The following is a 15259-nucleotide window of genomic DNA, read 5'->3' on the forward strand; positions in this document are numbered from 1 at the left end:
GAAAGAAGAAGGAGGATGGGCCTGGGCAGTGAGGTAAAACGGTTACATCCTTGTGAGGCCCAAGAGATTTACATTTTACATAGGGTAGAATGAATGTTTGAAGAGGAAAGGGGAGTAAAGGAAGAATCAATTATGTAGATGTCCCTGGGTGGGTGGAAGAACTGATCTTGCCTTGTCTCTGTCCTACACCTGGGAAGATTAACTTGTAATCAACATTATTAGTGTGCAATTGAACAGACTTTAGTTTTAGGAGCTAGATGTAGCCTGCAGTCCCAAAGTTATAATTTACATGTTCTTGCTTATGGAAGGCCAGCAAAGAATTTATTTTTATAACTTCTGTGGGGGCAGTCCTTGTAGATGCCTGAGACCTTTTTTCTTTCCATGAGGTTCTGGCTGATGCATAATGTTAGTAACAGCTATTCATTTGGAATGGGGAGTTATATGACTCAGCCCCCAGGCTTGACATTTGCTTTTGAATAAGGAGTTTGGGGAATGGTCCTGATACGTGTACTTTCTTTTACCACACCAGCCAGTTGTTCTACCAGCTCTGTCCTGTCCTCCACTCATGGATCCTTGATAGCACCTGTCTCTTTTCTAATCTTTTCTTCTCCACAAACCCTCTTTCATGTGCATGCAGTATGGCTAAAGCTACTCTGGTGCCTGAATCTAGTACCTCCTGGAATTGTGTCCATGAGTTCCAGGCTATGGCCCTAGACTGGGCTGTTGTAAGAGCAAATACAGGTTAGAAATACCAGACTGAATCCTCCAACTTGAAAATAAGGGAAGATATTTTATTCTCTTCCTTTTTCTTAAAGCTTTTAATTTAGAAAATTTTATATATAATTTTTTTCTCTGCCTCTTTGAAATATAGTTACATCATTTTACCAGCTAAATAGGATTTTTGTCAATTTTGAAACTCAGGGTTGTCTTTCTGTATCACCCAAGAACCACTGATATGAAATTTAAATAGTCAAGAATATAGCATCCTATTCCACAGTTTCTGCTGGAGAGTAGGAGCCTCCCTTTAGCGGGCACCTCGCTCCAAGTAGCCAAACTATCTTCTGTCATGAAAACATGGGAAGTTTTATTCTTTCTTTGAATATAGCCAATTAGCAAACACAGATGGCCTTTCCAATTACCTAGCGAATTTAGGGTGAACTACATATGACAAATGATGCTGTCAAGTCTTCTACTTGAGAACTAATTATGGTGACTTTTATCTTTGCAATCTTTAAGCAAATTGTCTGAGATGCACATTCTGGTTTAATTGTGTAAGAAAAGTTGCCTTTCTGTTCTGCCATCATAGAGAGTTATTCTGGAGTTGGAAATAATTTCTGTTTAACTATATTTCCCACAAACCATCCAAAATTACCAGACACAATATAAACAAATACGATGCCTACCCTGCCGCACTCTAGATGGCCCTTTCGCTCTCAGTCTTCTAGTCGTAAACAACAATTGTGCAGCAGAGAGCATTCTGTCCCCAGTATCTGAAACTATAATGTTCTCTCTATTTTCCATCTCCCTTCTAGAGCAGTTAGACTAGATTTCCACAAAAATCACTTCATAGGGCAGCAATCAGCCAATCTAGCTCTGTAAATTACCCTGCTATTGTCAGACCTGAAACTGATCCAGAGACCAGGTGTCCCAGAAACTCAACCAGGCTCACACATGTGCATCAGATAGTCAACTTTCCCCTCCTTCTCTTTCCCAAAGGACACCAGCTGCATCCCCATCCCTTCAAGAGCTAAATCTGCAGCTCCAAATTCTGAATCCAGGTCCTGGGGTTCTTCAGGATTTGATAGAGCAGCTTCAATGAGGGGATCTCTCCACTAGTTTCTTCTTATGCTGTAACACCCAAGATTATAAATCCAGGTTGAGTCCACCTAGAACCTGCACATAGGGGCCTCCACCTGGAATTCACAACACACAGCCAGTCTGGACTGAGACTGTGCAGATAACCCAAAGGAGACATTTTCGGCATTTTGAGAGGTCAACATAGACTTTGTAAAGCCCCTATTTTGTAATGAGGCCCTTCAAGTTTTCCAGATGTTTTCCAGTGACCTGCTTCAGTTGTGTGAAGAACTCCTGGTGTAAATAGGATCTTGTGGCAGAATCTGTAAGTGTACACAAGCACTTCAGCAGTCAAAGAACAGGGCCACAGAATATTCAGAGCCATGATCACAACTGCAGCTACCTTTATACTGTGTTATTGCAGTAGAGTATTCATTTTCTTCCTCATACCCAAAAGTTAGCTGACAAGGGACAGGTAATATTACACTTGGATCCAGGGTCATCTCTTCCACAAGGGCAGGGCTATTTTGTATCCTTGCCCCACAGAATCACCCTGAGTCTCTGCTAACCTCTGTCACCGTCCTTCTCAGGCTCACTGGGGACCCTCCCACAAGCACCAGGGAGGCTTTGAGACATTTAAGAATTGTTCTGTGCATACTGGGTCAGGCTGAGAATAGAATCTAATCTTCCTTCCATCTCATAGGAAGAAAAATAGGTCATCCAGGGTTTATTCCTTCTCTTATACATAGAAAGAACCTCCTTTGTTGGTGCTCAGGTTGGAGTTGCTCCAGTTTCCTGGTACTTCATTGAAGAACATGGAGGAGATCTGGAGACACAAAGTTATAAGTCATTTTCTTCTATTTCATATGACCATTAGAATAACAAATGAAGCATTCATAGTTCCTACTGTCCAGGAACTTTCAGTCTAAAACAAGTGGATAAACGGTTGAACTCAGCATCATGTAGTCAATACAAAGAAAGGAGGGGTTCAGGATACTTTGGTTTCATATGGCCACTTCCTTATGTTATGAGTTCTGATGTCACCATGAAACGAGCTGTTCATGAACAGAAGAGTTATTATTATTGCTATTTTTATTAATGATACCTTGTTAAGAATAAATATTTATCTTCTCATATTGTTGTCATAGAAAACATTCTGGGTTTTGGCTAAACTGCCTGTTACTGCATATGATATAATAGACAAAGAAGGCTGGGGGCAGCTGCTCACATCTTAATCCTAGCATATTGGGAAGCTGAGATGGGAAGATTGATTGATGCCAGGAATTTGAGAATGGCCTGGGCAACATTGTAAGAACCTCATCTCTACAAAAATTTAAAAAATCACCCAGGCATGGTGGCACAAGCCTGTTGTACTCCTAGCCACTAAGAAAACTGAGGCAGGAAGATCCCTGAGCCCAGGAGCTGGAGCTTTTAGTGAGCTATAATCACACTACTGCACTGATGCCTGGGTGACAAAGAAAGACTCTCTCTCTCCAAAAGAGAATAAACAAACAGACAAGTAGCTTAAATAGATTAAAATTACACAAACTCTGAGAGTCTTTCATTTTGGGCAGGCTTAGGAAAGACAGAACTGGAAATACTTTAATAGCATACAGAAAAGAAGCCTAGGGCTCACTCCCTGCCCCAGCCCTGCCCAGATTCACCCTCTTCTGAGCCTTGTCCAGGCCTGGCCCCACCATGGATCTCCCTTCACAGAAATGATGAGAGGAGATCAGAGTTTTGAGTTGTTGCTCCTGCCCCCTGTCCACAGCTGGTGTTCACAATTTTTGAAACCTAGGTGAAGACACATGGGAGCAAAAGTTTGTATATTTTTACACTTACTTTCTTCAATTTTCATTGAAAATTAAATTTTGAATTATTAAAATTTTGAGTTAAAACCCATGCTTTTAAAGACATCTCACCCAACAACCTATTTTCCATTGATGGAGATTCAGTAGTTGCTTCATGAATCACAAGAAAGTAAATATAAAAACAAAATGAAAAATCCCTCTGAACTGCACTGCACTTTTACTTCTGTATCCATGCCATCTGTCTCTATTTAGATTTTATTCTATACATTTTTTTCTAAAATCAATGATAGAGAAATGGAAGAAGAAATGGAAAGCCTGTGCTCTTGATCTAAGTCCTGGGAATTATAGAATATATAGTACCCAATTCCTAGGGTGTCAGGAGGATTAACTCACATAATATCATGTTCCCAGCACAGTGCTCTGTAACATACTTTTGAGTATATAGTACATGCTCAATAAACATTGCATTAATGCATGAGTACATGTTGTTTTCCAAATGAAGATTTATTCAGACTTTGTTGCATTTTCTCATCTCTAGAAACTTTGAAGGGCCATCAGACAATGTCGTTTTAGGATGGTGATGGGTGGCCTTCATTTAGACCAAAAGTAGTTATGTTGCTACAAAAGTGTTGGGAATAAGAAAATCTGTGCTGTGCCTGCTTTCTCTAGCTGAGTGCTACTCTAATGGGTCTAGAGTGAGCAACACCAGCATTAACAGGGAATTTGTTAAAGAAGCCAATTCACAGACTCACTCCAAACCTGCAAAATTGCAACCAAACTCAGATTTTACTGCTCATTGCTCAAAAGCCAATCTCAAAATAAAAAACTTGTTGGAAGAACAAGCAGTTTATTCAAGAGCTAGCAATAGGAAAAGATGGCAGACTAATGTTGCAAAGGTGATCTCAAGTTCCTCAGGCTGACCAGAAGGTTTTTAGAGGGGAAAAGAGCTTGGAAAACTATGCCAGGAGCTGGCTATGTGCAGGTCACCATATGGTTATCTTGAGTAATGGGCCATCTGGCAATCTGGCTAACATCAGCTAGACAGCAACAGAATTGAAGGTTAGCTGCTCAGCATTTTCCTCCAGGGGGAGTTCCACAATCTTAGTTCTATAGTTAATGGCTCAAGAATAGTTCCTGAAATTCTTAAGCAAGCACAGAAATAGACATTGTAAAAGAAATAGTGATTATTTGCTTCATGGTCCAGTGCTGCTGTTACTGAACCACATTATTTAGAGTGGCCCAGAATGCCACATGATTTATATGCACATTAAATCCTGAAACACAATGCTTAGCTAAATGATTCTCAGCCCAGGCTTCCAACTAAGATTGCATGGCCAGTTTAGTGAAATACACATCACCTGTGCCCTCCCCACAGACTCTATTAGGCTGGATGGGAGCAAACATGTGATTTAAATTATGTGCCCCACATGATGCTAAGGTGAGGCCAGGGTCAAGCATGAGAACTTCCACATACATTCATGAAAGGTGAGTTCAGTCCTTGTTCCAGAAGGAAGTCACAGGGCTTGCTCTGCCTGGGTTTGTTGGGGGCAGGTCAGCACAGCCCATACAGCCCATATACCCATTGCTATTGTAGAAGTTACTAGTGTCTGTGGCAGGGGAGGGCACCTGAGGGCAGGAAAGGAGAAATTCACACTTTTGTCCCCTATGCAGAAGCTCCTTGTTCCTGACTGTCTCCTGTGATGAAGGACAGGAAAGGGTGGATTTTTTCTGCACTTCAGAGTCCCGCTGCCTGTAGATGTGTTGGTAGAAGGTAAAGAAGTTGTGCTCATGCCTTTAAAGGTGTAGTATGTCCAGATAATCTTATCTGAGAAGGAGTCCAAGAGGAGGAAGAGGAAGAAATAACTGGTTGTCAGGTGAATGTGTCCCAGTTCTGGGGCTGTGTCCACTTTTCTTCCTGGAATGTCATGTGTTTGAAACTTGCAAACCTTTACTTCTCTGCTTGTGAGTTCTTGCCTGATGATTTTGTTTCAACTACTCTTTTGTCCTTTTCATCTTTTAATAGCCAAGAGGCTCTGAAAAATTCTTCTCTCCTCTGTAGCAGAGTCTTCTCTCTATTCTCTCCATCCAGGCTCCTTATATGGCGTGAAAAATTTTTACCATGAATTTATAACCCACAGTATTGAAAATGTTCCCTTTGGGGCTGTTGAACATGGGAAAGTGGATGCCCAAGATTCCAACTGGGGATTAATGAAGAAGGGGGATGTGCACTGTTTACGTTCCATCTGAATGCCCCATCAGCCCTATGCAGCATAAGATGAAGTAAATACACTCTTAAAGATGACATTAATTGCTTAGAATAACTCAAAGTTATGAAAAAGAGAATAATTAGAAGAGGAGACTGAAATTCTAGGATGCTAAAAATGATTTAAATACATTATTGGAGATGACAAAACATAGAAGATATCTGTAGCTTGAACTTTGCATAAAACTGGTGTTTCTTCATTATTAGATTCAGATTATGATTTACTGTTTTGGCTACTACTATCACAGCGGTGATGTTTTGTCTGCCTTTGTGAATTAGCACCTGATACTAATTTGTCTTATTGTAACAGAGGCAATAGCCTGAAAAAATAGCCAAAATGTTTTCTCTCTCTTTAAATCATCTCCCACTCATTTTGGAGAACTAAAACCTTTATCTCTGCCTCAGGTCAGTTGTCAAGAGGGGTAGGGGAGTGTCCTTTGTTCTTTGTGCTACAGGAGATGGCTCAGCAAAACTGTGCAGGGGGAGGCCTGGGTCCAGACAGCTGGAGGTCTGGACAAAGGTCATGCAATTGTCTTTGTAAGAGGTGGGATTGAAAAGCAATGGCCTGAAGCTGAAGGCCTCCCTTTTAAAAGCTCTGTGTTTCTGCTTATAATTACAAGTTGGTACAGAAATCTGCCATTTTACTCATTTGTCAGAAAATTAATAAATCTCCCTTTCCCTTTCCTCAACCACTTGTCCTGTTCTTCTGATGCAGCCCTGGGGACAGGTGCTAAGCTTTTGGTAACAGATTTGGCACCCCTGGTTGGGCCCATTGGCACCCTGGTGGAATGACACCCCAGGGCAGGGGAGCTTCCCTGGGCTAAGCCATGGGGCTTCACTGGAAGGAGCAGCTTCTTTTCAAGTGAGAGCGTACAGGACGATCCCAGCAGCTGCCGGAGCCTGTTTTAGCTCTGGCAAACCCCATCTCTCCCCTGCCCAAAGTAGGTGCAGCTCCTCACAAGCCCAACTGAGTTGAGGAGAAAGAAATGGCTTTGAGAAGCATCCAGACACCACGGCCATTTGTTTGCTTTGTAAATTCCCCGGTGTGCTTGCTGAGACCCTGATTTGACCCTTATGTGGAGGTTTTCAGACCTTCCTGTTGGTTATTTCTTTTGAGGCACCATTTGGGGGTGGAAGTCTTGAGGTTGTGTAAAACTAGGAAACCTGGTTTAAATCTGGAACACATTTGCAGTTCCCAGGGAATGGGGGGACCAGGTCACCATTTGGGGAGGGTTTTGAACATTTCAGCCCTATGGCAGGGCATTTGGGGCACTGTTTGAGGTACCATTTGGGGTGGCATTTATCCCCTTTAGATTTCCATTTGTTTGGTAGTCCTGACATTCTGTGTTGGGAATTCCCTGTAGTGTTTGTTTTGTATTTTTTGAGTTTTGTTACAACATAAGAAAGCTCCATCTAAAAATCCTTTGGGAAAAATTTTGGCTGAGCAGCCAAACTTTTAGCTATAAGTCCATGTTTGAAAGAAAATGGTGCTATTATAATCCAATATGTGTGTGTGTGTGTGTGTGTGTGTGTGTGTGTGAGTGAGTGTGTGTGTGAAGATAAATGGCTGTTAAAATGACATCTTACATTATATTGTCTTACAACTGGAATTATTTTGTCAAAAGTCAGTTAAACAGGAAGAGATCCCATATGTACAACTTTAAAGGCCTGGGTTACAGTTAATGGTATAAGAGAGACCTCTACTAGTGGTGGTGGGATAGTCATGATACTTTGTTTTAATTAAACAGTAAGATCTCCCCCTGGGAAGGGAAACTGGCTAAGCACAGCTCCAGCTGCACAGCAAGTGAGAACCGGGGTGGGGGGGAGCACCTGTTGCCTGACCGGCCGCCACTCCCAGGTGCACGTGTGACAGGACAGGGAGGCACCGAGGCCTGCTGCCTTCCTGGGGGCGGCCAAACACCTGCCGCAGTTTGGGCAGTTCGCAGGAAGACACAGGCTCAGCCACACTCGAGCTCGCACTGGTGGGGCCTGCCAGCCAGGGAAATGGGCCCTGTGAGGAGCCTGGCCCAGGGCAACTGTCACCTGCCACCACTGCCACCATCTTGGTGCTGTGAGCGAGCAACTTGAGCTCTTCAGTCCCATGCCCAGTAGGCTATGACTCAGGAATGGCAATGGTCTCAACTTCTAAACCCAACAGGGAACAATTTGGCCAGAAGGCACCGCGACGAGGAGCAGGGGAATTTATGGCAGCATTAGATAGGAGGCTTAATTGTGCAAGAACAGCCGGCAGGGTTCTTTAAGACAGTCAAAAGGAAAGGGCAAAAAAGTAGCCCCAGGTTGATACACAATCAGTGTGGTTTAAAAAAAAAAAATAAGACATTAAAAAATAATTGCCCCAAATTAAAGAGGACTCCAGATGACAAGAAATCCCCAGGAGGGAAAATGGTCTTTTGTTCAAGTCCAGTACTCAGACAATGAAGGAGGGGGCTGGGGCCCCCTGCCTCACTAGTAGCTTCAATCCAAATATTCTCCACAGTAGCCCTGGGTGAAATTAACAGTGGGGCAAAAATTGACAGTAGGGATTTGATTGGTGCCAAGCGGCATGGACAAAAGAGGTCTGCAAGGCCCCTTCCCCCAGCCACCACCCTGTCCACCAACACCAGCCATGCCTGGCACTCTGCGAGCCAGGCAGGGGGCAGTGGGGGAGGGACCAGTCAGTAGTGAGACAGCCATAGACAAGTGGAGGCTGAGGAACTGGTTGCAGTGGGCTCGGGGGGTGGACCTGGGTGAGCAGTGGGAGTACAGGGAGTTGTTTCAGAAGTAGCAGAAGCTCACCTTCTGGGGGTGCCACCAAGTTCCTGCTGGGTAAATACCAGGGCCCTATAAAGTATACAGGGACTGTCATGGTGCTTTGAAGTTTGGGCCTCCACAGGCCTCCACATTGTTACAACATTTACGAAAAGAAAGCTACCAAAAGTGAGTAAGGCCATATAGGCTGATGGGACCCCAGGACGTGCAGAGAAAATGTAAATTCCCCATGCCAATGAGTATAAATACATACAGAATAGATGTGCCAGCAATGATATTGTACAAATGACTATGACTGATACTTACACTTGAGTGACAGTGTCTCAGGACCGGGTGGCCTTGTGCTGCTGAACTGTGTTAGGGGTTTTAAAAGGGCTCTCCTAGCCTCTTTGGTGGGATCTTAATGGGGGACTTGTGGAACCTGCAATTGGACAAATTTGCAAACAACAAGTTACTTATCTGAGGTTCCTAGGAATGACAGGGTTCTGTCATGTCTGAATTCCAGACTTTAGACTGATGACAAAGCCCTTGTATGATGACCTTAGAGGGACAGATGTAGAGTCCCTGATCTGGATCATGGAGTGTAAAAATGCCTTTGAAAAACTAAAGCAAAGTCTTAAAAACAAAGAATAAGCCTTAGAGTCTTAGTATAGATACTGGGAGACATCCCACAGCCAGTGGCATCAAAGCCACTAAACAATACTGTGAGAGGCCTCTTTGCCTCCAGATGGCTACAGCTAATTATAAATTGTTATTGGAAACTGTATCTATTCTCAATCCTGCCACACTGTTACTAGCCAAAGAAAATGGGCCTTTACCACATGACTGTTTGAAAGTTCTGGAGACTGTCTATTGTAGCAGAGTGTATCTGTCAGATGAGCCAATGCCAGAGCCAAACTGGGATCTGTTCACTGGTGGGAACAGCTTTATGGACAGCAAAGGGCTAGATATGTGGTAATCATGGCAGTGGTACTGCCACCTGGTACTTCAGCTTAGAAAGCTGAGCTGATTACTTTAACCAGAACTCTTCAGTTATCCAGAGAGAAAAAGGTAAAACATTTATACAAACTCTAAAGATGTTTTCATGATAGTACATGTTCATGGTGCCATTTGAAAGAAAAGGGGTCTCCTGGAAATAAGACTACTAAGTATGTCACTAATATAATGGCCCTGATACAGACCATGGCTGAACCCACGTGGGTGGCCAGCATGGCAAAAAGAAATCGGGCCACTGCCTGAGCTGTTGAGGAGGCTGCTGGAGGTGATCTGTTCCTCAGAGCTTTGACACCCTGGCTAGATTTAGATCCCCTTTAAAACTAAACACAGGGGCTCTCAACTGTGAGATGACACAGCTAAATGGAGACAGAATTCTTGTGGAATCGTTCTCCTGCCTGAAGCTTTGGTTCGGCTTCTTGTGGGACATTTAGATGAATACAGACATTGAGGGCGTGATGCCTTAACAGATTTGCGGAACCTCACTTAGGAGGTCCCAGTTTACAACAAACTATTTATGTGCTCAGTATGGGTCCAAGGACAGAAAGACAACCCACTACACAGAGAGTCCAACCTGTGGGGGTCCACCCTTTCAGTGACAGACAGTTTCACTCAGATGCCTAGATTTATATTGATGGGTACATTTTCAGTTTGGGTAGAGGCTTATCCTACCAGAGCAGAAGGAGTGTCTGAAGTTACCAGAATCCTTCTGAAGGAACTCACTCCCAGATAGGCTCCTACCAGGAGGTACTGGGCTGAAACAGGGCCTTCGCTGAGTTCCTACATGCATATGACAACATAAAACATGAACAGGACTCAGAGGACAGTGGGATGATGGACATCAGCAGCCCAGGGAAAGAGGCCAGATGGATGGAAAATGACAATGCTAGTGACAGACACTGTGGACAGGCAGCCAAAGAGACAGCTCAACAGCTTCGTCTTTGGCAGGGATGTCAACAGATAGCGCAGCAACATGGCTGAGAGGGCCAGAGCCAAGAAAGAGAGACCTAAAAGCTAGAGACAGACCAGACTCAAGATAAGTTGCCATCCTGACTTATAACTATTGGCTCAGTCTCTGGACTGATGGCCCCATTGTTGACAGGACCCAGGAACACACTCCACAGAGCCCTGGACATTTTGCGAGAGTGATAATCGACCCTCCTTTGTAGTGGAGATAATCCGGCAAGTAAACAAAGTTCTGCATCTAAAATAAAAATTACGTACATCCTAGAATTAATACAGGAAACCCATCTAAAGTGGGATAGGGTGTTGCCACCTGCCCTTGGTCCAGATAAGGGTACTCCAACAAACAGGCTTAATTTAAGTCCCTATAAAATAGTTTATGAGGGACCCTTCCTAGCACCCTAGGTAAGTGAGTATGGTACTATAACCATATGTAAAAAAGAAAAAGAAAACAATATGTCAAATGAGTGAGACAAATGCTAACCGTTATACATGAGTTTGTCTTTCTCAGGTCCCCACCCCAGTTGAAAACAGAAAAGTAGAAGTGACCCTATAAAGTGCCACTAACAACTCACACGTTTTAAAAATTGTCAGAAGTAAAACCATGGGTCCATCATAACAAAGTAAAGAGGTGTCCCATGAAAAAAAAGGATGCAAACCCCTTGTGGAGGGACCCAGCCTTTGAATGATCTAAAGTATCTGTATAAAATTAAAAAAAACCTCCTTAGTAAAGATTTCCCCAGGGCTATCACCTCTTCTGTTAATATGTCTTGTTGCTGGGTTTGTAATCCTAAACCTTGTTTGCTACAAGTATTTCTATATATGATTTCTGAATTTACAGAAGCCTGTATCGCAGAGCACCTATAGCAGTGGTCCCCAACCTTTGTGGTGCCAGGGCCCAGTTTCATGGAATAGTTTTTCCATGGATGTCGGGGTAGGGGAGGGGAAGAGCCGAGGCAGTGATGCAAGCAGTGGGAAGCAACTGTGATAGATGAGGCTTCACTGCCTCACTCACCCACCCACTGCTCACCTCCTGCTGTGTGGCAGCGTTCCCAAGTTTCATGGAAGACAAGTTTTCCATGGATACAGGGGGAGAAGCGGAGCTCAGGCAGGGACTCGCAGCCCAGTTCCTAACAACAGGCCACGGACTGGTACTGGGCTGTGGCCCAGGGGTTGGGGACTGCAGACCTATAGGGTATAACCAGTAGTTCTGTACTCAGGGGTCTCATGTTTCTTTCTAACCAACCCCTGTATCAGATGTTTTGTACAAGGCAACAGTCCATTTTGCCTTGTCAATCCTCACTGTTAGAGTTGTTACTTATGACTCTTTTTTGGCATGCTAATCTGTTGTAAATATACTGCTAAAACTTTGCAATGGCATAAATAAGTATAAAACTTTCATCTATGACATCACCGGAATTCAACAGAAAGTAGCTTGATTACTGTGTCACCGCTGCTTTCATAGATATAGAAGGGTAAAATCGACAGTGGGCAATACGTTATAGGGAATGGCTAGAAAAAAGGGCAAAAATGTTTTTTGTCTTTTTAAAATATCTCTCATTCCTTTTGGAGAACTAAAACCTGTAGCCCTGCCTCAGACCAGTGGTTGAAGGGGCAGAGGAATGTTCTTTGTTCTTTGTGCTGCAGGAGATGGCTCAGCAAAACTGTGTGGGTGTCTGGGGTCCAGGCCAGTGGAGGTCTGGGTGGAGGCCATGAGATTGTCTTTGCCAGACATGGGACAGAACAACAATTACCTAGAGCTGAAGACCTCCCCTTCAAAAGCTCTGTATTTCTGCTTATGATTAGGAACTGGTGCTTTAAGACGGGAGTCTGCCATTTTCCTCATCTGCCAACAAATTAATAAATCTGTTTTTTTTTTTTTTCCTCAACAACTTGTCCTTGTTCTTCTGATGCAGCCTCAGTCAAGCTTTCAGTAACATTATTACAGTTGATGTTAATTTTATTCACTCAGTTAAGGTGCTATCTGACAGATTTTTCACCAAGGAAATAATTATTTTTCTCTGTTATTAATGAGTACCTTGGGAGATTTGTCAACTGGTGTGCAAAAGCCATTACATTGAATGTGGAAGTTTCCCTTTCTTTCTTTTTTTAATCACTTTATTTATTTATTATTATTATTATTTCAGCATATTGTGGGGGTACAAAAGTTTAGGTTACCTATATTGCCCTTGCCCCCTGCCCGAGTCAGAGCTTCAAATGTGTCCATCCCCTAGACAGTGCACATCGCACTCATTATGTATGTATACACCCATCCCCTCCCCACATCTGCCCGACACCCGATTAATGTTATTCCTGAATGTGCTTTTAGGTGATGATCAGGGAAACCAATTTGATGGTGAGTACATGTGGTGCTTATTTTTCCATTCTTGGGATATTTCACTTAGTTGAATGGGTTCCAACTCTATTATCCAGGAGAACATAAGAGATTCTATATCCCCATCATTTCTTAGATTCTATTCTATATAGCTCTCTTTGGGAAACGAAGGATCTCATCTTTGTTTACTGGTCAGATAAACTAGGATAAACCCAGCCTTAACCACTTACTGAATGTTTGACAGAATATTCTCATGGGCCAGAAGCATTGTTATCATGGTTGACCTTGTTAAAAATTGAGAAATTTAGGCTTCACTCCATATCTTCTGAAAAAAATCTGCATTTCACAGTATCTCCAGTTCATTGTTGTACACATTAAAGTTTGGGAAGTACCTTCTAATTCATTGTGACTTTTCATCTGGGAAATATGCACAGCTTATCCTGTATAATGTAAAGAAAGTACTGAAAATGTGCATGCCTGTATTGGTGACCCTATTTTTATACTGTGTACATTATGCTATCCTCTTTCCTCAGTGTTAGAGAATATATTAGGGAATAATATATCTCTGTTAAAATTATCTTATGGGATAATTCCAGACAATCATGTTAGAAACAGTTTGCTTCACTTTCTCATTTCACCAGAAGTGAAATTAAGTCTCCCCATGTTTGCTCAGTAAGTATGTGTTTTTTGTTTGTTTGTTTTTTCAGGAACTGTTGACATTCAGGGATGTGTCCATAGAATTCTCTCAGGAGGAGTGGGCATGCCTGGACACTGCTCAGAAGAATTTGTATCGGGATGTGATGTTGGAGAACTACAGAAACCTGGTCTCACTGGGTGAGGATCACTTCAATACACAATTCGTATTTCACAGTGAGGATTTCATATCCTTTCTTTGTAGAATGTTTTCAAGGAGATTCTGCTTTGTATAAATAAGTTTCTAATCCTTGTTTCGGAACTTAGAAATTTGTTGTTATAGAAAAGAAAATATTTAAGATGTTTTATCTTGACATTAATATTACCCGTTCTTCTGCTGATTTGTATCTTTCACTCTAGATTAGTGATAATTTCAGAAATTTGCTGACATAAAATATTATTGCCCATACCTTAAAACTCAATTTCTACCATTAATTTTTGATTCAGTAGTCCTGGGTAGTGGAGCTAAGGGCCCACAAATTGTAAATAATTTCATAATTTCCTAAATATTCTAAAGTTTCTGTAAGTAAATATTTTGGAATTATTTTACTAGAATCTTCTAGCATGTTCTTGTTTTCTTTACTGAGCACAGTACTAGATTTGTAATTGGAGAATCCTGACAGGAGTCATGTAACTTTTTTTCTGATAAAATAGGTCTTGCTGTGTCTAAGCGAGAACTCATCATCTGTTTGGAGCAAGGCAAAGAACCCTGGATGGTGAAGAAACACAAGACAATAGCCAAACACCCAGGTAGGTGGGAGCAAATGAAACAGATAATGCAAATCAGGGGGCCAAAGTTCAAGAAGGAAATAACATGTAATTTGGGAAGCTCTGGTCCAGTGGAAATGGTATCTGAGAAGCCTGGATTTCTTTCTGTTGCTCTCACATAAGGGCATCTTTGTTCTTGTTTTTAAGTTCTCTGAGGACTTTACTTCCACTTTAATGATTTTCCTTCAAGGTTACAGTGAGAACCAAAGTGTTCTTCATGGCTTATGCAGGACTACAGGATCTGACTGCTCTTCCATTGCTTTTAAGGACATGGAAGTATCTGTGTATTTTTCAGGAGTGAGAGTTGTATTTAACTCACTCTAATTTTCACCTTGGGGTTGCATGAAGCATATATAAAATCTTACTTGTTAATGGTCTTATTGTAATAATTAATATTGACAGTTTAATTCTAAAAACATGGATTAAATAAAGTCAATAAATTTCATTTTTCTATTTATGTTTATCTCTAAATTGTGGATATCCAATTACTCGTGGGTACACTCAAAGTTTTAATTCTATTTTTGTAATAAAACACTGTGGCCACAAGGAAAAGTTTCTGATTTTTTTTGTGGGATAGCAGTCAATGTGCTACTTCCTCTTTAGTATCATATCTGAAATATGTGAGTGAAGTGGTGAGATTAGTATTTGGTTGAGAAATCCGGGGGATACCACAAATAGATGTGGTATGTTTTCTGCTTTATAATTTTCTATGCTATGGAGGTTTCAAATGTCCATCTACAGAAATTCATGCTCAGTAATTTTATCAGAACACTAAGTATCTCCCTAAATACAAAGGAATCTAATGTTACTTTACTTCAAAATTTGGTTTCTTGTGTGAATTGGAATAAATAAATTTAACTCTATATGCCC

General features: G+C 42.0%; 1 protein-coding gene across 1 annotated transcript in view; it reads left to right on the forward strand.

Annotated features, from left to right (window-relative positions):
* The window catches only part of LOC123649020 (protein ZNF738-like), a 130785-nt gene extending 116072 nt beyond the window's left edge, over positions 1 to 14713 (forward strand). The window contains exons 4-5 of the mRNA XM_045566969.1: positions 14276 to 14371; positions 14580 to 14713. Coding sequence (XP_045422925.1) covers positions 14276 to 14371; positions 14580 to 14713 — 230 coding nt within the window. The remainder of the gene's footprint in view (positions 1 to 14275; positions 14372 to 14579) is intronic.
* The last annotated feature ends 546 nt before the right edge of the window (positions 14714 to 15259 follow it).

Source organism: Lemur catta, chromosome 13, assembly GCF_020740605.2.
Source record: "Lemur catta isolate mLemCat1 chromosome 13, mLemCat1.pri, whole genome shotgun sequence".
Lineage (NCBI taxonomy): Eukaryota > Metazoa > Chordata > Mammalia > Primates > Lemuridae > Lemur > Lemur catta.